Raw genomic sequence first — 26,455 nt, 5'->3', positions numbered from 1 at the left:
AGTTTGCCCTACAAGCCCAGGGCCAGATGCTTTCTCGCCATGAGCAGACGTTGGTGGACCTAACTACCCTGGTCCGAGACATGCACGCCCGCATAACAGGCCCGGCGGCGCCAGAGGATTCCTCCCCGTTGGCCTCGCTCCCCGTGGCACTCCCCACCGCCAGCCAACAGGTCCGGGAACCCAACCTGCCACACCCTACCAGGTATGAAGGGGACTTTGGGGGGTGCTGGCTATTCCTACATCACTGCCTCCTCATCTTCAATCAACAACCTCAAACCTTCGCTTCAGAATCTGCCAAGGTGGCCTACATTATTGGCCTGTTATCAGGCCGTGCCGCAAAATGGGCAATGGTGGTTTGCGAGTGCAAACCGGAACTCCTCACCGACTTGCCCATGTTCATGGAGGAGATAAAGACTGTTTTTGACCATCCTATGAGGGAGCGAGAAGCGGGTCTACGGCTCCTGGCATTGCGCCAGGGCTCCGGCTCAGTGGCCGACTACTCAATAACATTCTGCATCCTGGCAGTGGAGAGCGACTGGAACGATAAGGCCCTCCGCTGCGTGTTCTACGCCGGCCTCAACTCCCGCATGCAGGACGAGATGGCGTCCCGCGACGAGACCCGCACGCTCGAGGAGCTCATTGCTCTCTCCATCCGGCTGGACGGTCACTTGCAAGAATGCGCCCGACAACGCGAGAGGCTTCCTCCCAGCGCAACTAGGATGTCATTCCACGACCAAGAGTTCCTTCCCCTGCCGCTTCCTGCCTCACTCCCTCGGGAGGTTCAGTCGGAGATCACCGAGGAGGGGATTCCCATGCAGCTGGGAGCCCACCGACTGTCGGCCACGGAGAGGAAGCGCCGCTTGTTGCTACGGCTGTGCCTTTACTGCGGAGCGGCGGACCACTCTATATCGCGCTGCCCCCACCGTCCTCGACCCAGGCGTGCGCCCACGTCGCCGAGCTCCATCCCGACAGGACAGACTTCACCGCCTCGCCCTGCCTCTACTACAGCCGTGGGCCGATTGCAGGTCGAAGGTACGCTGTTCTGGGGAAAGGGGGGGTCTTTTGCCATTTGTGCCTTAGTGGACTCGGGAGCAGATGAGAACTTTATTGACAGTGGACTTGTTGAACAGTTTAAGATCCCGCTTGAGCCGGTGGACAGACGCAAAATTGTTCGCTCGCTTGATGGACGCCTCCTTGCGAACATTACGCATAAAACACGCACCGCGTTGCTCCTCCTCTCGGGTAATCACCATGAGGCTATTTCCTTTTTTGTCATCTCCTCTCGTTCCGCTCCCGTCGTTCTTGGTCTCCCTTGGTTGCAACGTCACAGTCCCCTTATTGACTGGTCCACTCTTAAAATTAATAGTTGGAGCACTTACTGCCACTCACACTGCTTGCGCTCGGCTTTACCTCCCGTCTCTCTCTCCAACGCTGCCGCGCTCGCATCCCCCGATATCTCTCAAGTCCCCAGGGAGTATCACACTCTTAGCGAGGTGTTCAGCGGTGAACGCGCTATGACACCCCCCCCTCACCGCCCGTACGAGATGTTTTACAGCCGCTTCCTTCGTTGCGGCTGTATAACATCTCGCTGCCTGAACAGAAACCTCTCGAGGAATACATCTCTTCCTCCCTCGCGGCAGGGCACATCCGACCCTCTTCTTCACCGCTGGCGGCAGGGTTCTTTTTTGTGAAAAAGAAGGATGGCACATTGCGCCCATGCGTTGACTTCCGAGCGCTTAATAAGATCACCATCCGCAATAAATATCCTCATCCCCTCCTTGACGCGGCATTCACACCACTTCATGTCGCCGTTATCTTCACAAAATTGGACCTCCGTAATGCTTACCATCTTATCACAGTTAGAAAAGGAGATGAATGGAAAACTGTCTTCAACACCCCCTTAGGCCATTTCGAGTACTGCGTCATGCCTTTTGGCCTCAACAACGCACCCGCAGTCTTTCAGTGCCTTATTAATGATGTCCCCAAGAGCCAGCCCAGATATGTTAGGTCGGTTCGTCTTTGTCTATCTTGACGATATACTTATTTTTTCCTCCTCTTTTGAGCTTCACCGTCAACACGTGCTGCTCGTCCTTCAGCGCCTCCTAGAGAATCGGTTATTTGTCAAGGCTCAAAAATGTTCTTTTCACACACCTTCTGTTTCCTTTCTGGGCTTTATTGTGGAGAAGGGGCAGGTTAGACCAGATCCTGCTAAAATCCAAGCAGTGGTCGAGTGGCCCACTCCTACATCCAGGAAGCTTCTGCAGAGATTCCTAGGGTTCGCCAACTTTTACCGGCGCTTTATTCGGGATTTTAGTAAAGTGGCTGAACCTCTGAACAAGCTTACATCCTCTACGGTGCCATTTTCATGGACTCCTGGCGCCGACTTGGCCTTTAGGAGTCTTAAGAAATTTTTCACCTCCGCTCCTGTCCTTACCCCCCCCAACCCCTCTCTCCCCTTTATTGTCGAGGTGGACGCGTCTGACACGGGAGTCGGGGCTGTACTCTCCCAGCACTCCAGCTCCGATCAGCGGCTGCACCCCTGCGCCTTTTTCTCCAGGCGTCTTTTGCTCACTGAGCGCAACTATGATGTTGGCAACAGGGAGCTGCTGGCAGTGGTCCTTGCCCTTCAGGAGTGGAGGCACTGGTTGGAAGGAGCATCCCATCCCTTTGTCATTTACACGGACCACAGGAACCTGGCTTACATCTGCTCCGCCCAACGCCTCAACGCTGATACCAAGCGCTTTGTGGCGGCCTGTTCCATCTGCACCCGAAGCAAGTCCTCCCACCAGGCCCCAGCTGGGTTCCTGCGACCCCTCCCCATTCCCCCCCGCCCATGGTCACACATCTCAGTGGACTTCGTCACCGGACTCCCCGCATCAAGAGGCTTTACAGTCATTCTGACCATCGTGGACAGGTTTTCTAAATTCACCCACTTTGTCCCCCTCCGCAAGCTTCCCTCCGCCATGCAGACCGCCAATCTTCTGGTTCAACATGTGGTCCGCCCGCACGGCATCCACAGCGATATTGTGTCTGATCGGGGTCCACAACTTTCCTCTTCCACCTGGAAGGCCTTCTGTAAGGCCCTGGGGGCCACCGCCAGCCTGTCCTCAGGTTATCACCCCCAGTCCAACGGCCAGACGGAACGGGTCAACCAAGACCTGGAGGCTACCCTTCGGTGTGTGGCTCATCAAACCCCCACTTCGTGGTCCGTCTTTCTTCCATGGGTGGAGTACTCTCATAACACACTGGTGTGTTCCTCCACGGGCATGTCGCCATTTCAAGCAGTCTATGGTTTTCAGCCTCCTATATTTCCATCCCAGATACCAGAAGGGGCGACACCATCACTAACCTTCCACATCCGTCGTATCCACCGGGTCTGGTGCAACACCCAAGCCGCCCTCGCCCGCACAGCCAAACGCAACCAGAGATTGGCCGATTGCCATAGGAAGGCGGCACCCAACTATAAACCGGGACAGAAAGTGTGACTATCTTCCCGGGACCTCCCCCTGGCAGTGGAGTCCAGGAAATTGGCACCCAGATTTGTCGGCTCATATGAAGTGGTGAAGATGGTGAACCCGGTGTCGGCCCAGTTGAAAATCCCAGCCTCTATCAAGTCCAACCCGGTATACCACGTGTCTCGCCTCAAGCCGGTCACCTCCTGTGAGTTCAGCCCCCCGCCAGTGCCCCCTCCGCCACCTCTGTTGATCGAGGGCCACCCTGCTTTTACTGCCAGAGGCATCCTGGACGCCAGGAGACGGGGCAGGGGTGTCCAGTACCTAGTGGACTGGGAGGGATACGGCCCCGAGGACCGGTCATGGGTGGCGCGATCTCTTATCCTCGACCCATCGCTCCTCACTGAGTTTTACAGTAAGTTCCCGGAAAAACCGGGTGGTCTGCCGGGTGGCGTCCATTGAATGGGGGAGGGGGGATACTGTCACACTCTACGGTGACACAGGTTTGTTACCTTTTTAAGTTTGTCTGCTTTATGCTTATTCACGATATTGTCTTGTTTCCTCATGCCTTGTCTGCTTGTGTGCAGAAGCAGACACCTGAGCTGGGCGGAGCTACTGGTTTCCTGCAGCTGTTCTTCATTAAGCACCCTTTATTATCCTCTCAGCTGCTCCTGGCCAGTGCTAGATTATTGCCTCTGTTAGCTACTGCTGCCGCATGTGTGTTTCGTGTTCTGGACTCACCTCCGTTCAGGTCCTCTAGCTGCCGTCCTGCAGCCCAGTAGCCCGTCCAGCTCCTGCGGTGGAAGTAGCCGGAGAGTTGTGCCTCTTGAGTACCCACGGTGCTTTTCCTGTTTTTGTGCGCCGTCGCCTTCAGTTGCTGTTTTTGTGTCACTTATTTGGACTAATTATTAAAACCATTCTCACTGCTGGAACTCTCCTGTGTCTGCATCCGGGGATTCACCCACATTGCATTTCCAAGTCGTGACATAACCAATAATAACACAAAGTATTTGTATGTATAACAAATTGTATATATATCTATCGATATATATATTCTGCTCTCTTTTTGTGGGGGGGGGGGGGGTGACCAGGGACCCTGGGGGGGGGGGGGGGGGGGGGGGGTGAGGGGGTGACAACCACAAAAAAAAAAGAGAGACAAGAGACAAGGACAACAGCAGCAACAACAACAATTGTGATAGAACAACAGAAACATGCAGGACAACATCAGCAAATAAATGTCTGTGACAACTATAAAGACGAACAAGGACATAAGGACAAAACAATATCAACAACCACAATGACGAAGCTGTCAATGACAATCACACATAATAGCAGTCATGAAATGATGAACTATGACAGTGATCACAATGACAATACTGCATTGAAACAGTCACACATAATAGTAGTAATGAAATGATGAACTATGATCGTGATCACAATGATAATACTGCATTGAAACAGTCACACATAATAGTAGTAATGAAATGAACTATGATAGTGATCACAATGATAATACTGCATTGAAACAGTCACACATAATTGCAGTAATGAAATGATTATCCATGATAGTGAACAGGATGAAAATTACTGTAATGCACATCATTTTAAAAAGGAAAAAAAAACAAACTATATTCATACTGCTGATATCACCGTCGCTGTAATAAAACCAACAACATAATAACACCCTGGATAACTCAGTGAGTAATGTGGGGAAGTACGTATGTACTGTGAGTGTGCATATGTACAGGTATCTCTGTATGTGGGAAAGACTTCATATATATAAAGGTGCAAGAATGTGTGGGCGTGTAATTGTCACTGAGAATGCATGAAAGGAAAGGGGCCGCCTTCCACCTCCCAGAGAGCCCCGCCCCAAATAGCCAGGCCTGGCCCCGGCCGCCAGAAGGCCACCAGGCCCACAGGGGCAGGCAGCACAAAGATCAGTGCCCCAAGAGCCAGCCCAGAGAGCCCTGGGGGAAAATTTCTAACATGGGAATAAAGTCAAAATATTAGGAGAAGAAAATATACAAGAAGAATGTTGAAATGTTTGGAAAATTATACAAAAAGAATCACCAGCAGGATTTGACCAGAGTAAAGTCAAAATATTAAGAGAAAAACATAGTTTGTAATGAGAAAAAATGAGAATAAACTTAAAAACATAAAATGACGAAAAATATCATTTGAGTAACACTGTAGAAATAAAGAAAAAATACATCATCAAGATACATCAAGATATGAAGTTTTAATTACGAGAAGAAAATTTACAAGAGGAAAGCTGAAATGAAATAGTTGGGGAAAAAATCAGCAGAAACAGAAAAAACAGCTTTAATTTTACGGGAATAAAGTCAAAATATTATATGTTATAATATAATATATATATATAAAATATATGTTTGCCACTGCCATTTATTATGTTGTTTACATTATTCATGCTTTATATCAGGGAGACGTGGTAGTGGTGGTAGTGGACTTATTTGTACGTCTTTTACGTATTTTTTGCGTGAGAGGCAAAAAGAGGTGATGACGCAACTTCACAGTAAAAGTTGCCATAAAAACGGCCACAAGGCAGCATTTCTTAAGAGCTCGGCATGGATCTTTTGAATGTATTAACACGCTTGACATCAAGGAGGAAATGAGAGAGCATGGAGGAGCATAGCGTGCAGAAGGTTCCGCATCAGAGGGAAATTTTAATGCATGCACATGCACACGTGCGCACACGCTTGTGCACACACACACACAGTTGAGTTCAAATTGTGAAATGGTGTTACATTTGTACAAGTAAATAAATTGTTATTTTCTTGTAAAGCAACCCTTTACTGTATGTGTTGCTTGTGTTGTGGTATATCATCCATCCACTTTCTATGGTCCTCATTAGGGTTCTGGGGGTATGCTGACTTTGAGCGAGAGGCGGGGTATGCCCTGGACTGGTCTGTTGTGGTGTAGTTGAAAACTGAAAGATGAAAGAAGAGAGTCTAATCTTTCTTTTGGTAGGTTCCATGTTCATATAGCCATTGAACACAATATTCTGTGTGCCTTGAAAGATCAGTCCAAATGGTCTACTGAAGGGGTTGTCTTTTTATAAATGGCTGCGATTGAACAAATGAATATGCGGGTCACATTATGTACATTTTCGGAGGTTTTTTGGCCTACAAAAAAGTCTTTGTAGGCAAAATAGGTGTATCCCATTACGTGCATTAATTAGCTGCCTCTTTTTATCAGTTTTTTTAATCATTAGAAGGCACATAAAGATTGTGGATGATGGGCCAAATTCCAAAAAAAGTGCACTTTTCCTTTAAGTCCCAGGTATCGAATGGCAGGTATCGCCCGCCCGCCACTGCATGTGAGTAAAAGAGAGAGAGCGGCACAGATTATTAATTAAAAATGTTTCCCTAAAGAGGTAAACCATAATTAAAGCTCTTTTTACACTCAACATTTATCCACTCCTAGCATTGGATCGCTTTTAGCATCTTTCAAGTCCAATATGTAAGTGAGCCCGACCCAGTCATTTCATTTTTATGTATGCAAACCTCGGTGGAAAAAGTTTGGACCCTCCTGGGTTCCACAGCTGATGAATGATAGCCAGTGAGTCTCGCTGGGTGCGGGTAGAACCGGGGCGGAGCTGGCAAGGGCGTGTCGGCGGTCATGCTAACACCAGTGCAGCGTTGGTTCTACAGGAAATTGGCAACCATTGTTTGTGATGCAGCAAAAACACACACTCGCATATCATTTCCACTGCTCCTTCCTTTATAGCCGGGAATTGGTTTTATCCGGCCGTGATAAGTGAATATCCACAAAAATGAATTCCTTGTTGATAAAAGGAAGATTTTCATACAGCATAGAAAACCTGTTTACGCTTCTGTTCACGAGAAGGACGTTTTTTACCATTATTAGAGCCCTCTCGACAGTACATAACACCCCTATAGTCACCTTTAAACTCCTATTACCCAATATAGTCAACATAATAAGAGAAAATAAGAACTAGAAAACCTGTTTACCACCTTCTAAATACGCTTTATAACATTATTAGAGCTCTTTAGACATTAAATAACACCCCTATAGTCACCTTTACACTCCTGTTACACAATATAGTTGACATAAGAGAAAATAAAACATAGACACAAGACACACCTTATCACATACACAGGTGGGGCGGGCTAAATTGGGGTGCCTCGTGCCTGTTCGCCAGGGTCGACGGTGTGGCTGGGGGCCTGGCCGTCGCGGTGGCTCGCCCGTGGTGGCCTGGCTTGTGGGGTGCCTTTGTCTGGTTCACCTGCCTTTCCCTGGGGTGACCCTCTGGGGCCTGTTGATGCCGGGGCTTGCGCCGGGGGGGGCGGCTTGCGGTGCTTCCCCTGGACTGACACGTGCTGCGGGCGCCTCTGCGCTCTTGGGGCGGGTTCGGCGGTCTCTGGGGGGCGGTGCCGGTACTGCGGGTGGCCCATGTGCTGCCGCGGGGGCTTGTGGTTGCTGCGCTGCGGCGGCTGCTGGGGCGCCGGGCCGGCTGGTGGGTTCGGGCTTGGTCATGCTTGCGGGTACTGTGGGCCTGGGTGGCGGGGTGGGTGGGAGGGCGTGTGCCCTGGGTCTGGGCCCGTTGGGGGGGGTTGTGCTCTGCCGGGCGCTTGGGCGTTTGTCGCCGTTGCGCTTTGTGCTCTGCTGGGCTGCTGTCTGTGTCCTCACCTCCCCCTGTCTGTCTGCGGGCTTGTCGGGGGTGGGGCTCTGGTGCGCGGGTGGTGCACTGTCGGCTCTGGTGGCATGGTGCTGGTCTGGCTTCTGGTGGTTGGTGGGGTCCGTCGGCTGGTCTGCTGCTGGTCTCGCCTTCTCGGCTCTGGTGCTTGGCCTCCCTGCGGCTTGGGGTGCGGTACTCCCGCTCCTTCTTCGGGGTTTGCTGGCCCGCGGTGGTCGGTTGCCGCTGTGTGGTGGTTCGCCTGGCTGCTTGCCCGTTTTCCCGCCTGCTTGCTCAGCTTCCCACTTTCCTCCTCGCTGGCTCCTCTGTCTGCCTTGCTGGCGGCAACCTACCGTTGGGAGGGTGTGGCTTGGTGTCTTCCTGCTCCCCGGTGGTCCGCGCTCTCCGCGCTTGGGTTCTGGATTGTATGTCTGGGACCCCGGGGTCCCCGGCTCCGCTGCTCCTTGGGTTACCAACAGGGGATAGGGTGAGGCTTCCGGGTGTCGGGCAGTCGACCACTGTGTGTGTGCGCGTGTGTGCATGCGTGCGTGCGTGCATGCGTGTGTGCGCGCGCGTGCGTGCGAGCGTGCGAGCGTGTGTGTGCGCGCTTGGGTGCGTAAGAGTGTGTATGTGCGTGCGCGTGGGGGCGTAGGAGTGTGTATGTGCGTGCGTGTGGGTGCGTAGGAGTGTGTATGTGCGTGTGTGTACTTTTATTTATTTATTTATTTATTTTATTTATTTGGGGGGGGGGAATACAGGGGTTTGCTCCGTGGGGTCGAGTGCTGGGTGATACATCTCTGCCGCCCGTGCCCCCGCCGGGTGGGTGGAGGGTGTGCCTCCTGCATCCCTGGGCGGGGCGGCCCTGTGCCGGGGGTTGGCCGGGGGTTGGCCCGGGGCAGGCCGGGCTCCGCTCCCTGGAGGTGGGGGTGGCGGTGGGGGGGGATTGGCGCTTCCGGCGTGGGCGGGCTTCTTTCCGGTTGTGGGGGCGTCTCTGGGCCTGCCAGTTTGTGGCCCCCGGTACTCGTCTGCCTTTGTGGGGTGTGATCTCTCGCTGGTCTCGGGGGTTGGCTGTCCTCCGGCCCGAAGGCGCCCTGTCTTTGGCTGGGATTAGCTCTCTTCGGCCCCTTGCTGGTGTTCCCGGGGGGGAGGGTTCTCTGGGCTGGCTCTTGGGGCACTGATCTTTGTGCTGCCTGCCCCTGTGAGCCTGCTGGCCTTCTGGCGGCGGGGGCTCGGCCTGGCTATTTAGGGCGGGGCTCTCTGGGAGGTGGAGGGCGGCCCCTTTCCTTTCATGTATTCTCAGTGACATGCCCACACATTCTTGCACCTTTATATATATGAAGTCTTCCCCACATACAGAGATACCTGTACACACGTACATATGTACTTCCCCACATTACTCACTGAGTTAACCAGGGTGTTATTATGTTGTTGGTTTTATTACAGCGACGGTGATATCAGCAGTATGACTATAGTCTTTTTTACAATGATGTGCATTACAGTAATTTTCATTCTGTTCACTATCATGGATAATCATTTTTATTACTACAATTATGTGTGACTGTTTCAATGCAGTGTTATCATTGTGATCACTATCATAGTTCATCATTTCATGACTACTATTATGTGTGACTGTTTCAATGCAGTATTATCATTGATATCACTATCATAGTTCATCATTTCATTACTACTATTATGTGTGATTGTCATTGACAGCTTTGTCATTGTGGTTGTTGATACTTATTTGTCCTTTATCCTTGTTCGTCTTTATAGTTGTCACGGACATTTATTTGCTGATGTCGTTCTGTATGTTTCTGTTGTTCTGTTCTTGTTGTCACAATTGTTGTTGTTGCTGCTGTTGTCCTTGTCTCTTGTCAGTCACTCTTTTTTTTTTGTCCCCCTCTCATCCCTGCACCCCCCCCCACCCCACCCCACCGTTTCCTTTTCTCTTCTTCTCTGTCCCCTCCTGCTCCGGTCGCTCCAAATTTGCTTAATAACAAGCATCAAAGTCAAATAAATTCTGTATAACAGGGGAATTGTATATCACACTTCTCCCTGGCAGAGTAAATCTGTTGAGCACTTGACGGCTTTTAGATGTACAGATGTTCTATCTGCTTTAAAGGCTGGACAGGACAGGGTTTAAAAAAAAATTTTTTTTAATTTAAAAAAGACATATAAGACATACAAAACCTGTTTACCACCTTCTAAATATGTTTTTTTAACATAAGAGCCCTCTAGACATGAAATAACGCCTTTATAGTCACCTTTACACTCCTATTACCCAATGTAGTAGACATAATAGCAGAAAATAAGACATTGAAGACACAGAAAACTTTTTTTTGTTCGCGGGAATATTTTGGTTTTAAACAAAATGAACAAGGTGAGCGCATGAACACAGATCAACCGATATATGCGTGTGTTCCAAAGTAGTGACAAGGAAGCGGGGGAACACGAACAACTAGCATGCACACCTGAAACACCACCATCCTTTTCAGTTTCCCCAACTGGGGAAAAAAAATAACTAGCACTGAAGATGCAGCAGAGACTAATAGCGCTAAATGATGCGCGCTCACACAGTGTCGCTCGCTACACAGCATTCAATACGGTTGAAAAGCCAACATTTGGCAAAACGTTACAAATGTTTGACAGACAGTACAAATTGCCTGGGAGAATGCACATGTCACAAACAGCAGTTCCTGGACCGTACAACTGAGTGAAAGAAGACATGTTGAAGGACATCAACGCTGATGTGGCTCACACGGGTACACCAAATTTGAGTATCATATCATGGTTCAAATGTGAATTACACCTCTCACGACAATACAGTAATTCATGGAGAACAAATAAGCGTTTTATTTATTCACCCACACAGTACGGGTAATCTCGCCTCATTGGAGTGTTTTTTAAAAAATGATCAGTAATGGGAGCTATTTTAAATTTTAATGTGAACAGACTTATCGGTATAATGTCACAATTCCCCTAATTTGTCTACATATTATTATTTTGGTACTGATTTTAGTAGTTATTTATTATTTCTATGTGTGTGAGTGTGGCCATGTGCTTGTGTCTTCAAGAAATGACCAAAGACATATTTTTATGTCTGTTTTTTTAAACCCAAACGCTCACTCCCAAAGATGTATTTTTATACGTGTTTTTGGCACAAGAGGCGAAAAGAGGCGATGGTGCAATTGCACAATAAAAGAGGTGACGTTTCATGTGGTTTTAAGCCATAGAAAAGTGTATTTGATAACAGCTCGGCATCGATCTTTTGCATGTATTCATGCACTACAAGCAAGGAGGAAGTGAGAGAGCGTGGAGGAGTGTACCATGTGGAATGTGACAATGCAAGCACACACACTTTATCTCCAAATGGGAAAATTGTAAAAAGTTCGTAAATATATTTTGATGTAAAAAAAAAAAAAAAAAATTGTGTGTTGTTTATGTCGGTATAGTTGTTTAGATATTTGAGCTGTCACAACAAATATTTATGTCAAAGTTATGCTTTCCACAAAAACCTTTTTTAGTCAGGAACTGATGTTATCTTGAGACTTCCCTACGTTCTACTGCTGATGCCTAAAGAAGACAAAACGGTAGAAACCAACTTGTTTTTCCTGATAAAAGAGGGAGTCTCATGTTTCCTTTGGTAGGTTCCATATTTATACAGCCATGGGAGACAGCATTCTGTGTGATCAGTCAGAATGGTGGAAAATGGCCGCTACCTAAAGGGTTGTCTTTTGAAAAATGGCTGGGATGGAACGAGTTCATGATGATGGCCTAACGTACTGTATGTTCCATCCAGTGGACTTTTCCTCATCAAAATGAACAGAAAGACTGAAAATAATCCATCAAGTCAAAAACTGCACATAACAAAGATGAAGTCAATTCATTGCATGCATCTCGTCAAATGAGTCAAATCAAAAACGTCATCATTTAGAAATGAGATGTCATATGAGTGGGAGTGGAGTTTGCCGTCTTTCATCATGTGCTATTTGCGTCTGCAGGTCCATGTCGGCACCTCCCATCAAGACCAAAGAGTTGTGGGGTATCTGACATGCACCCACCTGCACGCCATAGAAGGTACAAATATGAATATGGTGTGAATATGATGCCTTGATTGACAAGTCAAGGTTTGTGTCTGCCTGGAAGCAAAGCTTTGTGTGGAAACGTGCGTGTGTGTGTTCGTCCTCCTGCAGTTGCTATGGTGACCGGCTCAAGCTGCTGGTGGCGTCACTGCCCTATTTCCAGCGCTGGTCAATGGCTCCCTCATTTTTTGCCCGAGACATGTCTCCCGCCCTTGCCTGATCTTTCTAGCCCCTCCTTCGCCTGTCACAGGTCTAAACATAGCACTGCCAGGGCGCTTCCTAAATATAGATGATATGTCAATGCACAAATAAGGGAAAAGCATGTGTTGTACAGTATATCACTCATCCTCCTTATGTACTGTAGGTTATATACAGTAGGTTAGTCCTTAACTGGTGCCACTTTGTGCATATGTGTGGCTACATACAGTATGTATACCCTCGTTTATGGCAGTTCAGTGGTTCCTGTAAAAGTCCTTATTTCTAAATGGAATATTTTGGTAGTTGGAGCATAGAAAACTTGTTTATGACTTTCTAAATACCACTTTTAACATTATTAGAGCCCTGTAGACATGAAATAACACCCCTATAGTCACCTTTACACTCATATCACCTAATATAGTAGACATAAGAAGAGAAAATATGACCTATAAGACATAGAAAACGTGTTTAAAATCTTGTAAATACGCTTTTTAACATGATTAGAGCCCTCTAGACATGAAATATCCCCCCTATAGTCACCTTTACACTCTTATTGATACTACATATCATCTCAATGTCTTTGAATGCATTATATTTGTATTTTGCTTCATTTAGCCATTTCTATGCTTGAAAATGTTGAGGCTAAAAAATATGTACCCTGTGCTTAAATATGCACATTTTTGACAACAACCAGCCATGTTGAAGCGTGAAACAGCATGATTTATTAATTAAAATATTTTTGAAAAAACATGACATTAGTGTAGCCATGAAATTGCAATGCAAAGCGGCGAGGGATTACTGTATATATACAGTAGTGTGAATATAGTATGTCCTGTATGGAGGGGGAAAGTTGGTCTGAATTCTGACCATTTTTTCCAGAATGGTGCAAACATATACACACTGGTGGATTAAAACCTTCCGTGTCTTGAGGTTTCACGGCTACCAGCGTGCTCCCATAAATTCTTTTAAAACCTAATTTTGGTCCGTAACCACAAGAAGACAAAATGCTCCAATTCTCATGGACATCTGCTAGAGCTGACAATCAAATGAAATATTCAAAGCCATCCACAAATATTTGTATTTGTACTTTATTTATCCCACAGCGGGGAAATTCACTTGTTACAGCAGCAAGCAAGATACGCAAGTAAAGAATACATAGTGACTACAACATGGTTCAGGTGGTTCAGGTGTTGTAGAGCCTGACAGCGGTCGGTATGAAGGACCTGCGGAACCTCTCCTTCTTACAATACCTTAACACCTGCTGCTTACACTATTAGACTTTTATTCTTCTCACCCTTCATGTTCTCTCATCCACATTTGCAACAAAAAATCTTCATGGAAACTCATCCATCATCTTCCCCTTTTTCAAAAACTGAGAGAAATACCACCTGAGATGCAAAACATCTGGATGCAACCATCCCTGACCCCTTGTCAAACATCTGGATGCAACCATCCCCCACCCCTTGTAAAACATCTGGATGCAACCATCCCCCACCCCTTGTAAAACATCTGGATGCAACCATCCCTGACCCCTTGTAAAACATCTGGATGCAACCATCCCGCACCCCTTGTAAAACATCTGGATGCAACCATCCCTGACCCCTTGTCAAACATCTGGATGCAACCATCCCCCACCCCTTGTAAAACATCTGGATGCAACCATCTCCCACCCCTTGTAAAACATCTGGATGCAACCATCCCTGACCCCTTGTAAAACATCTGGATGCAACCATCCCGCACCCCTTGTAAAACATCTGGATGCAACCATCCCCCAACCCTTGTAAAACATCTGGATGCAACCATCCCTGACCCCTTGTCAAACATCTGGATGCAACCATCCCCCACCCCTTGTAAAACATCTGGATGCAACCATCCCCCACCCCTTGTAAAACATCTGGATGCAACCATCCCCCACCCCTTGTAAAACATCTGGATGCAACCATCCCTGACCCCTTGTAAAACATCTGGATGCAACCATCCCGCACCCCTTGTAAAACATCTGGATGCAACCATCCCCCAACCCTTGTAAAACATCTGGATGCAACCATCCCTGACCCCTTGTCAAACATCTGGATGCAACCATCCCCCACCCCTTGTAAAACATCTGGATGCAACCATCCCCCACCCCTTGTAAAACATCTGGATGCAACCATCCCTGACCCCTTGTAAAACATCTGGATGCAACCATCCCCCACCCCTTGTAAAACATCTGGATGCAACCATCCCTGACCCCTTGTAAAACATCTGGATGCAACCATCCCCCACCCCTTGTAAAACATCTGGATGCAACCATCCCTGACCCCTTGTAAAACATCTGGATGCAACCATCCCCCACCCCTTGTAAAACATCTGGATGCAACCATCCCCCACCCCTTGTAAAACATCTGGATGCAACCATCCCTGACCCCTTGTCAAACATCTGGATGCAACCATCCCCCACCCCTTGTAAAACATCTGGATGCAACCATCCCCCACCCCTTGTAAAACATCTGGATGCAACCATCCCCCACCCCTTGTAAAACATCTGGATGCAACCATCCCTGACCTCTTGTAAAACATCTGGATGCAACCATCCCCCACCCCTTGTAAAACATCTGGATGCAACCATCCCTGACCCCTTGTCAAACATCTGGATGCAACCATCCCCCACCCCTTGTAAAACATCTGGATGCAACCATCCCCCACCCCTTGTAAAACATCTGGATGCAACCATCCCCCACCCCTTGTAAAACATCTGGATGCAACCATCCCTGACCCCTTGTAAACCATCTGGATGCAACCATCCCCCACAACTTGTGAAACATCTGGATGCAACCATCCCCAACCCCTTGTGAAACATCTGGATGCTACCATCCACCACCCCTTGTGAAACATCTGGATGCACCCATCCACCACCCCTTGTAAAACATCTAGATCCCCCACCCCTTGTAAAACATCTGGATGCAACCATCCCCCACCCCTTGTAAAACATCTGGATGCAACCATCCCTGACCCCTTGTCAAACATCTGGATGCAACCATCCCCCACCCCTTGTAAAACATCTGGATGCAACCATCCCCCACCCCTTGTAAAACATCTGGATGCAACCATCCCCCACCCCTTGTAAAACATCTGGATGCAACCATCCCTGACCTCTTGTAAAACATCTGGATGCAACCATCCCCCACCCCTTGTAAAACATCTGGATGCAACCATCCCTGACACCTTGTAAACCATCTGGATGCAACCATCCCCCACAACTTGTGAAACATCTGGATGCAACCATCCCCAACCCCTTGTGAAACATCTGGATGCTACCATCCACCACCCCTTGTGAAACATCTGGATGCACCCATCCACCACCCCTTGTAAAACATCTAGATCCCCCACCCCTTGTAAAACATCTGGATGCAACCATCCCCCACCTCTTGTGAAACATCTGGATGCAACGATTCACCACCCCTTGTAAAACATCTGGATACCCCATCCCTTGTAAAACATCAGGATGCAACCACCCCCCACCAGTGCTCAACAGATTTACTCTGCCAGGGAGAAGTGTGTTATACACTTCCCCTGTTATACAAAATTTATTTGAGTTTGATGCTTGTTATTAAGCAAATTTGGTGCGACCGAATCGGAGCAGGAGGGGACAGAGAAGGGGGGGGGGGGGGGTGGGGGGGATGAGAGAGGGACAAAAAAAAAGAGAGACAAGAGACAAGGACAACAGCAGCAACAACAATTGTGACAACAAGAACAGAACAACAGAAACATACAGAACTACATCAGCAAATAAATGTCTGTGACAACTATAAAGACGAACAAGAACATAAGGACAAAGGACAAAACAATATCAACAACCACAATGATAACGCTGTCAATGACAATCACACATAATAGTAGTAATGAAATGATGAACTATGATAGTGATCACAATGACAATACTGCATTGAAACAGTCACACATAATAGTAGTAATGAAATGATGAACTATGATAGTGATCACAATGATAATACTGCATTGAAACAGTCACATAATTGTAGTAATGAAATGATGAACTATGATAGTGATCACAATGACAATACTGCATTGAAACAATCTCCCACCCCTTGTAAAACATCTGGATGCAACCATCCCCCACCCCATGTGAAACATCTAGATGCAAACATCCCCCACCCCTTGTGAAACATCTGGATGCAACCATCCCCCACCCCTTGTAAAACATCTGGATCCCCCACCCCTTGTAAAACATCTGGATGCAACCATCCCCCACCCCATGTTAAGCATACATTGGTCCCTGCGGTTGAAATGATGCTGCTGACGGAAATCCAATTCCCATGATGCTTCGAGTGCAGAGGCAGGAAGTGGTGAACTGGAAGCTAAGATGAAATGTTGTGACGGTGCTTTGCTGTGACAGATGTGACGTACGTTTGGTGGCATGTAGAATTACTGCAGCTTCTGCTTGGACTGCGTTCACGGATTGTGTGGTTCAGGATTTTTGGCTAAAGCTTCAACTTCAACGTTCAACTTCCATGGTGACCAAGCACAATGTCCTACCTGCTGCCAGGTGATGCCTCAGTGAGATGCCGACAGCTGGACTGGTTGCTCCAGTGGGGGGAGGAGTTTCGCCAAGCTTCATCCCGACCTCGGGAAGGAAAGAGAGCTCTGGAAGACCTCGTGGCCTTTGATGTTCTTCTGGGAGACCTCAACTTTGACAATTGCTCTTCAGGTATGCCTTCAAGACCAATCATCATCATGTTTCTCTCAGCTTCTAACCACTAGAGGAACATTACAAAAGAATTGCCTTTATATTCTTTGTCTCTTTCAGCAAAATTATACCTTTCATGTCTGATTTACACACTTGGACAAAATAGTTGGTACCCTTCGTTCAAAGAAAGAAAAACTCACAATGGTCACAGAAATAACTTGAATCTGACAAAAGTAATAATAGATACAAATTCTATGAAATGTAACCAATGAATGTCAGACATTATTTTAAACCATGCTTCAACAGAATTATTGAAAAAAATAAACTCATGAAACATGCCTGGAAACCAAATGATGGCACCCTAGAAAAGACTGAAAATAATTCAAGATTCAAGATTCAAGAGAGTTTTATTGTCATGTGCATGGTAAAACAGCAGTTATACCATGCAATGAAAATCATATTCTGTTCATTCTCCCAAGAAAAGAAAGAAAACACAAGAAAGAATAAGAACATAAGAAACATAAACACATAAACATATATACCAATAAATTAAGCAACAAAACAGAAGAGACATTAATACAAATAAATAATACAAATAAATAAATAAAGTGCTATGAGTGTGTGCTTGTGTTGCGTGTGGCGTGTGTGAGTGCTTCGTTGAGAAGCCTGATGGCCTGTGGGTAAAAGCTGTTTGCCAGCCTTGTGGTCCTGGACTTCAAACTCCTGTAGCGTCTGCCTGACGGTAGGAGTGTGAATAATAAGTGTTGTGGATGTGTGCTGTCCTTGATGAGGTTGTGTGTTCTGCGTAGGATCTCTTTAGTCTTATCTGTATTGAGAAGGAGATTGTTATCACGACACCAAGCTATGAGGTCCGCCACCTCTCTTCTGGATGACGTTTCAACACCACCAGTGATCAGGCCGATGACTGTAGTGTCATCCGCAAATTTAATGATGCTGGTGTTGTTCTGGGAGGCCACGCAATCGTAGGTGAAGAGCGTGTAGAGGAGCGGACTCAGCACACACCCCTGTGGGGTCCCAGTGCTCACAATTCTTGAGCTGGATGTGCGATTGTGGACTCTGACTGACTAGGGTCTGCCTGTGAGAAAGTTAAACACCCAGGTACAGAGGGAGGGAGACTGGCCAAGTGTGAGGAGCTTATTTGTGAGTTTGTGGGGGCTGACTGTATTAAAAGCAGAGCTATAGTCTATAAATAGCATTCTGACATATGTGTCCTGGCCCTGTAGGTGAGAAAGGGCTGTGTGGATGGCAGTGTTGACTGCATCATCCGTGGACCGGTTCTGGCGATATGCAAACTGTAGAGGGTCCACAGTTGCCGCCGGGATGCTCTTTTTGATGTGGGTCATGACTATTCTTTCAAAGCACTTCATAACAATAGGAGTGAGTGCTATAGGGCGATAGTCATTCAAGCAGGTCACGTTGCTCTTCTTGGGTACGGGCACTATGGTGGAGGACTTAAAGCAGGTCGGTACAGATGCTTGTGCAAGCGACAGGTTAAATATGTCAGCAAGCACATCAGCTAGCTCTGATGAGCAAACCCGAAGTGCACGTCCTGAGATGTTGTCTGGGCCTGCTGCGTTTCGTGGGTTTGTTTTGTTTAGAACCCTGCGCACATCAGCTGATGTCACCATGAGAGGTGAGTCCTGTGTGCTCCCCAAGTCCAGCCACCCTCTCTGCTCATCAGGAGTTTGGGAGTCAAAGCGGGCATAGAACTCGTTCAGCTTATCAGGAAGTGTGGTTTGGCTGGACGTGGCTACGCTACTCTGCTTTCGATAGTCTGTGATGTGCTGGACCCCCGCCCACATGCGCCGAGGGTCTGAGGTGGAATAGTAGCCTTCCAGCTTCTGTGTGAGCAAAGGGACATGTTCATTCAAAGTGTGTCCCCTAACGGGTGTCTACAACCTTGCCATCAGTCAGTGGGCCTATAGATAGGACTTCAGTCAGTCCCTGTGCTGTTTGGTCAGATGGTGTGTACCACACTCAACATGGACCAGAGGAAGCAAAGAAAGCATTGTCTCAGGAGATTAGAAAGAAAATGATGGACAAGCATGTTAAAGGTAAAGGCTAGAAGACCATCTCCAAGCAGCTTGATGTTCCTGTGACAACAGTTGCACGTATTATTCAGAAATGTAAGATTCATGGGACTGTAGCCAACCTCTCTGGACGTGGCCGCAGGAGGAAAATTGATGACAAATCAAAGAGACGGATAATACGAATGGTAACAAAAGAGCCCAGAAAAACTTGTAAAGAGATATAAAGTGAACTTCAAGCTCAAGGAACATCAGTGTCAGATCCCACCATCCGTCGTTGTTTGGGCCACAGTGGACTTAATGGGAGAAGACCAAGGAGGACACCACTGTTGAAACAAGTCCTAAAAAGCCAGACTGGACTTTGCCAGACTACATGTTGACAAGCCACACAGCTTCTGGGAGAATGTCCTATGGACAGATGAGAAAAAATTGAACTTTTTGGCAAGGCACATCAGTTCCATGTTCACAGATGAAAAAATGAAGCAGATCAAGAAAAGAACACTGTCCCTACTGTGAAACATGGAGGAGGATCTGTTATGTTCTGGGGCTGCTTTGCTGCATCTGGCACAGGGTGTCTGGAATCTGTGCAGGGTACAACGACATCTCAAGACTATCAAGGGATTCTAGAGAGAAATGTGCTGCCAGTGTCAGAAACCTTGGTCTCAGTCGCAGGTCATGGGTCTTGCAACAGGACAATGACCCAAAACACAGCTAAAAACACCCAAGAATGGCTCAGAGGACAACACCGGACTATTCTAAAGTGGCCTTCTATGAGCCCTGACCTTAATCCTATTGAGCATCTTTGGAAGGAGCTGAAACATGCTGTCTGGAAAAGGCACCCTTCAAACCTGAGACAACTAGAGTAGTTTGCTCATGAGGAGTGGACCAAAATACCTACTGAAAAGTGCAAAAGTCTCATTCACAGTTACAGGAATCGTTTGATTGCAGTGATTGCCTCAAAAGGATGTGCAACAAAATATGAAGTTATGGGGTGCCATCATTTTTGTCCAGGCTTGTTTCATGAGTTCATTTGTTTTAATAATTCTGTTGAAGCATGGTTGAAAAGCAATGTCTGACGTTCATTGGTTACATTTCATAGAATTTTTATCTATTATTACTTTTTTCAGAGTCAAGTTATTTCTGTGACCATTGTGAGTTTTTCTTTCATTGAACAAAGGGTACCAACAATTTAGTCCAAGTGTGTACAAAGAGTGAACATTACCGTCAGATTAACTGGGCTAATTCAGTGGATTGAGGGATGTGGGATGAGATTGGGAGTTTGGTGAACTTGCTTAGCAGTAACTTGCTTGTTGGACTGGCTGGCTTATGATGATCATTGAGCATTTCAGCCTCCCAGGTATGTTGTTGATGCTATTGTGTAGCTGAGTAAATGTTCATGTGTGAGGTTAACATAGCGGAAACCTGTTCACTCTGTTGTGTGTGTTATTGTGTACTCAAATAACTTCCCACCTTCCCACATTAGCTAGTGTCTGTTCCTGCTTTGAAATGTTGTGAAATCAATTTCCAAATGAATGCCAGTTTAAAATTGTCCAGGGCTGGGATTGAATTCACAGCCTCTGCCTTAATAGGCAGCAGCTGTACAATCACGCCACCATCCACATCCTTTGTGCAAAATGGAGCCGCCGATGGATCGCACAGCATAGAACGATTCGATACAGTGTACAAATGATACAGTTCCATTTCGTGGTGCAGACATGAATCTATACATCAAATTTTATATAAAGAGATATCAGTATGGCAATTTAGGCCATTCTTTTATTCAAAACATAACATACAGTTAGAAAACCTACAGTTTTTGCATGTTTATTGTGAATAGCGGCTTTTCCCATTTTGTTTGGCTGTCCTTGAGCGCACCATGTAACTTTGTCCCACGCTGCACAGATAAAGTACTATGCTGTATTTTTAGTATTAATATTTGTCCTCTGAAAAAAACTCCAGGCTGGTACTGGTGGATGGCGGTTCTGTATTCATTTAGTGCTTTCAATTTGATGTTGTTCCTGTCATGGTTTTACACAATGCATCGTAAATAACATCAGTTAGATGACTATAATGCACGTATCCTTTGCTGATGTGTTGAAAATCTTTCCTGGTGACTGTCTAGCACGCTGCGAATGCTATTTACATCCATTCTCATCTTCAGCCATGGTCACGTTGACACAGGCCCCCACATAGCCATCCTCAAATGATATACTCATGACAACTCAAATCACAGGGACAGTACATCATAGAATAACTTTGGTCTTGAAGCTCATCAATATCTGCGTTTGCTCAAACGACGGTGTGCTCAAAATTGAGCCTTACTATTTGAAACTTGCTGCAAATATTATTGCCAAGCCATTGACATATATTTTCAATCTTTGCTTGTTCACTTGTGAAATCCCAAGTATTTGGAAAACTGCTTATGTACACTCGCTACTTAAGGGAGGTGATGCAAATACATTAAATAACTATATGCCTGTTTCCAAGTTGTGTGCATTGGCTAAGCTGTTGGAATCCTTTGTAAGTGATCAACTGAACAATTACTTGGCCAATCATAGTATTCTTTGTGATGTTCAGTCTGGTTTTCGGAGGCGCCACAGTACAACTTCTGCTGCTGTTAAAGTTATTAATGATTTTATTGAATATAAAGACCAAAAACAACACTGTGCAGCTCTCTTTATTAACCTTTCAAAAGCATTTGATACTGTGGATCATCGTATTTTAAAACAACGATTAATTAGTGTTGGCTTGTCAGAAAAAAGTGTCAAATGGTTTGACAATTATCTTTCTGATCAATACCAGTGTGTACAGGCTGAGGGGTGTACATCAGGTGTACTGAAAGTGTCTAAAGGTGTACCGCAAGGTTCTGTTTTGGGACCACTTTTGTTTATTTGATATATTAATGATTTTTACACCATTTTGACCAATCTGTCAGGGCACACAGACTTATTGTGTCCCATGGTTATATAAACATGGAACCTATCAAAGGACACATTAGATTCCCGTCAAACGTTTGTTTGTGCCTTTTTCCATTCTTTAGTAGTCCGTTGTAGAACATAGGTAAGTTTCAGGAAAATATCAGTTCCCGACTAAAACCAGAGAGAAAGGCAGCTTTTTGTGAAAAGATACATTTCAAGCTCAACTTTCACTTTGACACAAACATTTTTTTGCTTTTGTGACAACTCAAATATCTAAACAACTACACCAACATAAACAACACAAAAAGTGTTGTTTTACATGACAATATATGCACTTCACATGCACTTCTGCCACCTCGTGGCCTTTTTTATGGCTTAAAATTGCTCTGCAGGGGTGCATCATCACCTCTTTTTGCCGCTCGCGCAAAAAAAAAAGGCGTCTTTGGCATTGAATGAGTGCATTGCAAAATAGTTAATGCCACATGAAAGGTGCTTTGAAGGCTATTCCAAGACCCCACTTTGGAAAGGCTGACCACATCTCCATATTCCTTTATCCAACATTCAGACAACTTCTTAAACAAGCTCCCCCTGTAAGTACAGCAGTTAAAGTGTGGAATGAAGAAACTGATCAAGTACTTCAGGACTGCTTTGGCTGCACAAACTGGGATGTGTTTAAAACTGCAGCGGGGAGGGAAGATTGTACTGTTGATTTGGATGAATATGCTTCTGCTGTTACTGGCTACATTAGCACATGCATAGAGACTGTTACCACCACCAAGTATTACAGAAAATACCCTAACCAAAAACAGTGGATGAACTGTGATGTAAGGGCTAAGCTACGTGCTCGTTCGACTGCATTTGTCATGGGCACCGCTGATGACTACAAAAAGGCCAGATACATATGACCTGAGGAGGTCCATACGGGAGGCCAAAAGACAGTACAGACAGAAGCTGGAAGGCTACTATTCCACCTCAGACCCTTGGCGCATGTGGGCGGGGCTCCAGCACATCACAGACTATCAACAGCAGAGTAGCGTAGCCACGTCCAGCCAAACCACACTTCCAGATGAGCTGAACGAGTTCTATGCCCGCTTTGACACCCAAACTCCTGATGAGCAGAGAGGGTGGCTTGACTTGGGGAGCACACAGGACTCACCTCTCATGGTGACATCAGCTGATGTGCGCAGGGTTCTGAACAAAACAAACCAACGAAAAGCAGCAGGCCCAGACAACATCTCAGGACGTGCACTTCGGGTTTGCTCATCAGAGCTAGCTGATGTGCTTGCTGACATATTTAACCTGTCGCTTGCACAAGCATCTGTACCGACCTGCTTTAAGTCCACCACCATAGTGCCCGTACCCAAGAAGAGCAACGTGACCTGCTTGAATGACTATCGCCCTATAGCACTCACTCCTATTGTTATGAAGTGCTTTGAAAGAATAGTCATGACCCACATCAAAAAGAGCATCCCGGCAACTGTGGACCCTCTACAGTTTGCATATTGCCAGAACCGGTCCACGGATGATGCAGTCAACACTGCCATCCACACAGCCCTTTCTCACCTACAGGGCCAGGACACATACGTCAGAATGCTATTTATAGACTATAGCTCTGCTTTTAATACAGTCAGCCCCCACAAACTCACAGATAAACTCCTCACACTTGGCCTGTCACCCTCCCTCTGTAACTGGGTGTTTAACTTTCTAACAGGCAGGCCCCAGTCAGTCAGAGTCCACAATCGCACATCCAGCTCAAGAATTGTGAGCACTGGGACCCCACAGGGGTGTGTGCTGAGTCCGCTCCTCTACACGCTCTTCACCTACGATTGCGTGGCCTCCCAGAACAACACCAGCATCATTAAATTTGCGGATGACACTACAGTCATCGGACTGATCACTGGTGGTGTTGAAACATCATACAGAAGAGAGGTGGCGGACCTCATAGCTTGGTGTCGTGATAACAATCTCCTTCTCAATACAGATAAGACTAAAGAGATGATCATCGACCCAAGAACAAGGGAAAAGGAGCCGCATAGACCCCTGTTTATTGATGAGACTGAGGTGGAGAGGGTGAAAACCTTCAAGTTCCTTGGCACATCAGCGAGGACCTCACCTGGTCTCACAACACCCAACAAATTCTGAAGAAGTCCCAAAGGAGACTGTACTTCCTGAGAAGACTGAGGAAATTTGGCATGTCCACCACAATCCTGAGTTGCTTCTACAGATGCACTATGGAAAGTGTCCTTACCGCCTCCATCACTGTTTGGTACGGTAACTGTACAACACGAGATAGGAAGGCACTCCAGCGGGTGACCAAGACCTCACAGAACATTGTTGGGGCAGCCCTCCCCTCACTGCAAGACATTTATAAAACTAGAGTCCTACGAAGAACACACAACCTCATCAAGGACAGCACACATCCACAACACTCATTATTCACACTCCTACCGTCAGGCAGACGCTACAGGAGTTTGAAGTCCAGGACCACAAGGCTGGCAAACAGCTTTTACCCACAGGCCATCAGGCTTCTCAACAAAGCACTCGCACATGCCGCACGCAACACACGCACACACTCATAGCACTTTATTTATTTATTACTTATTTATTTGTATATTTATTTGTATTAATGTCTCTTCTTTTTGTTGCTGCTTAATTTATTGGTATTTATGTTTATGTGTTTATGTTTCTTATGTTCTTATTTTTATTCTTTCTTGTGTTTTCTTTCTTTTTGTGGGAGATTGAACAGAATAAGATTTTCATTGCATAGTATAACTGCTGTTTTACCATGCACATGACAATAAAACTCTTGAATCTTGAATCTTGAATCTTGAATATGTACGTATATGTAAATTTAGTCAATTCTGGGTTTTTGTTCGTAATCCGCAGCAAAAAGTCTAATGAAAAGAAAAGAAAAACTTTGGGAAAACAAAGCAAAAAAAAAAAAATCAATCTGAATGTTTTTTTTCCTTTCAGAAGACAAGTTGGAACAGCAGCATGCACTTTTTACTCTATACAAGGACCCGTGTCGCCAGGGACCAGGAGAGGACAAACCATGGGCTCTGGGTAACAACATACACACACCACTTTAACGCAATACACTCTGTACAAGTACACACTGTATGTAAGTATGTGTCAAAAGGATACTTTTGGCAATGCAGTGCATGTACATTATGTATTGTATACAGTGTTACCTCTCTATAGCGCTGTTCACTTTTCCCGCCCTCGCAATTACACCGGTGTTTTCTTTGTCTGCAATTTTTCACAGTGTAGCATTCTTTTTTATACAGCGTATGAACGCATTGTGTTCTGCGTCCTGATTCGCTAAGGGAGAACCGGCGTTGGTCTTCTGTGTCCGCTGGCTAAGGGACTGTAGACCATCCATCAGTCTCCTCCATGCCATGTCTCCTGTACCATGCAGAATGTGTTCAGCTTGCCTAACTGACATCATCGTTCCATCGCTAGCAGCGTGGCTCTTTCGCGCCGTATGTTTGCAAGTTTTGTCCCCAACAAAAGTCACAATGTCGACTAAATGCTCCGCACAGACAAAGGTACCTGCAGTTGCACCCAAAAGACAGAGGAAGATGCTAACCATTGCACAAAAAGTTGGAATTGTGGACATGCTGAATTAAGGTAGAACTTAAGTCGCCGTGATGTACTGTACTTAAACCTGGTCAATAAATGTTTGGTGGCTATCACATGGAGACTATTTGACAAGGTTTTGGCTTGTTAATTGCAGGGTGATTCAGTAGAAACCAAAGCAAGAGCAAGATGAATTTCATGCTTGAATATTTGAATGGGGCCCTGTGACTGGCTGGCACCCAGTTCAGGGTGTCCAACGTCAGCTGGGATGGGCTCCAGCATACCCCCATGACCTTCACGAGGATGGAGGGATAGATATTGGTGGCCTGGTGACCACGATCCATGACAGAAAAGTGTGTTACTCGTGCTCACTGTGCTCCCAACTCCCTCCACATCCATGCCAAGTGGATGTGTGCACAAAGCAGACTTGAACGTGACTCTCCATGGATCCATCGGGACGCCAGCGGTGCCATCCACATGCATGTGCATTAGTGACGTAACCACGACAGGGTTTGGTCGGGTGGGAAGCATTTGGGTCAGTTATTTATAGAGATGAGATTTGTCTCATGAAACTGATAATACATCAATGAGAGAAAGACAGCAGGATTATCCTGTTTCATAAAGATGAGGCAAAACTGCACCTTCGAAATGAACACAAAAAGACTCAACTTTGCCCTCTGCTGGTTTCAATTCACTCGATCAATTCACTCCATTGCCACCCATGAGTATACTGTAATATGACTGCAGTACTGCAGTGCTACAGTAGTCCTTCCTTTATGGCGCTTCATCAGTTCCACACTTGACTGTGATAAGTGAATTTCCACCAAGTAGAATGCCTTA

General features: G+C 46.4%; 1 protein-coding gene across 2 annotated transcripts in view; it reads left to right on the top strand.

Annotated features, from left to right (window-relative positions):
* The window catches only part of smpd3 (sphingomyelin phosphodiesterase 3), a 53,326-nt gene that overhangs the window by 21,787 nt on the left and 5,084 nt on the right, over window positions 1-26,455 (top strand). The window contains exons 5-7 of one of the 2 annotated variants that reach the window (XM_054776077.1): window positions 12,108-12,183; window positions 16,930-17,091; window positions 25,010-25,099. In XM_054776077.1, coding sequence (XP_054632052.1) covers window positions 12,108-12,183; window positions 16,930-17,091; window positions 25,010-25,099 — 328 coding nt within the window. The remainder of the gene's footprint in view (window positions 1-12,107; window positions 12,184-16,929; window positions 17,092-25,009; window positions 25,100-26,455) is intronic. The other variant, XM_054776078.1, reaches the window with a different exon arrangement.

The sequence above is a fragment of the Dunckerocampus dactyliophorus genome, chromosome 5 (assembly GCF_027744805.1).
Source record: "Dunckerocampus dactyliophorus isolate RoL2022-P2 chromosome 5, RoL_Ddac_1.1, whole genome shotgun sequence".
Classification (NCBI taxonomy): Eukaryota; Metazoa; Chordata; class Actinopteri; order Syngnathiformes; family Syngnathidae; genus Dunckerocampus; species Dunckerocampus dactyliophorus.
This window is presented reverse-complemented; position numbering and strand designations above follow the sequence as displayed.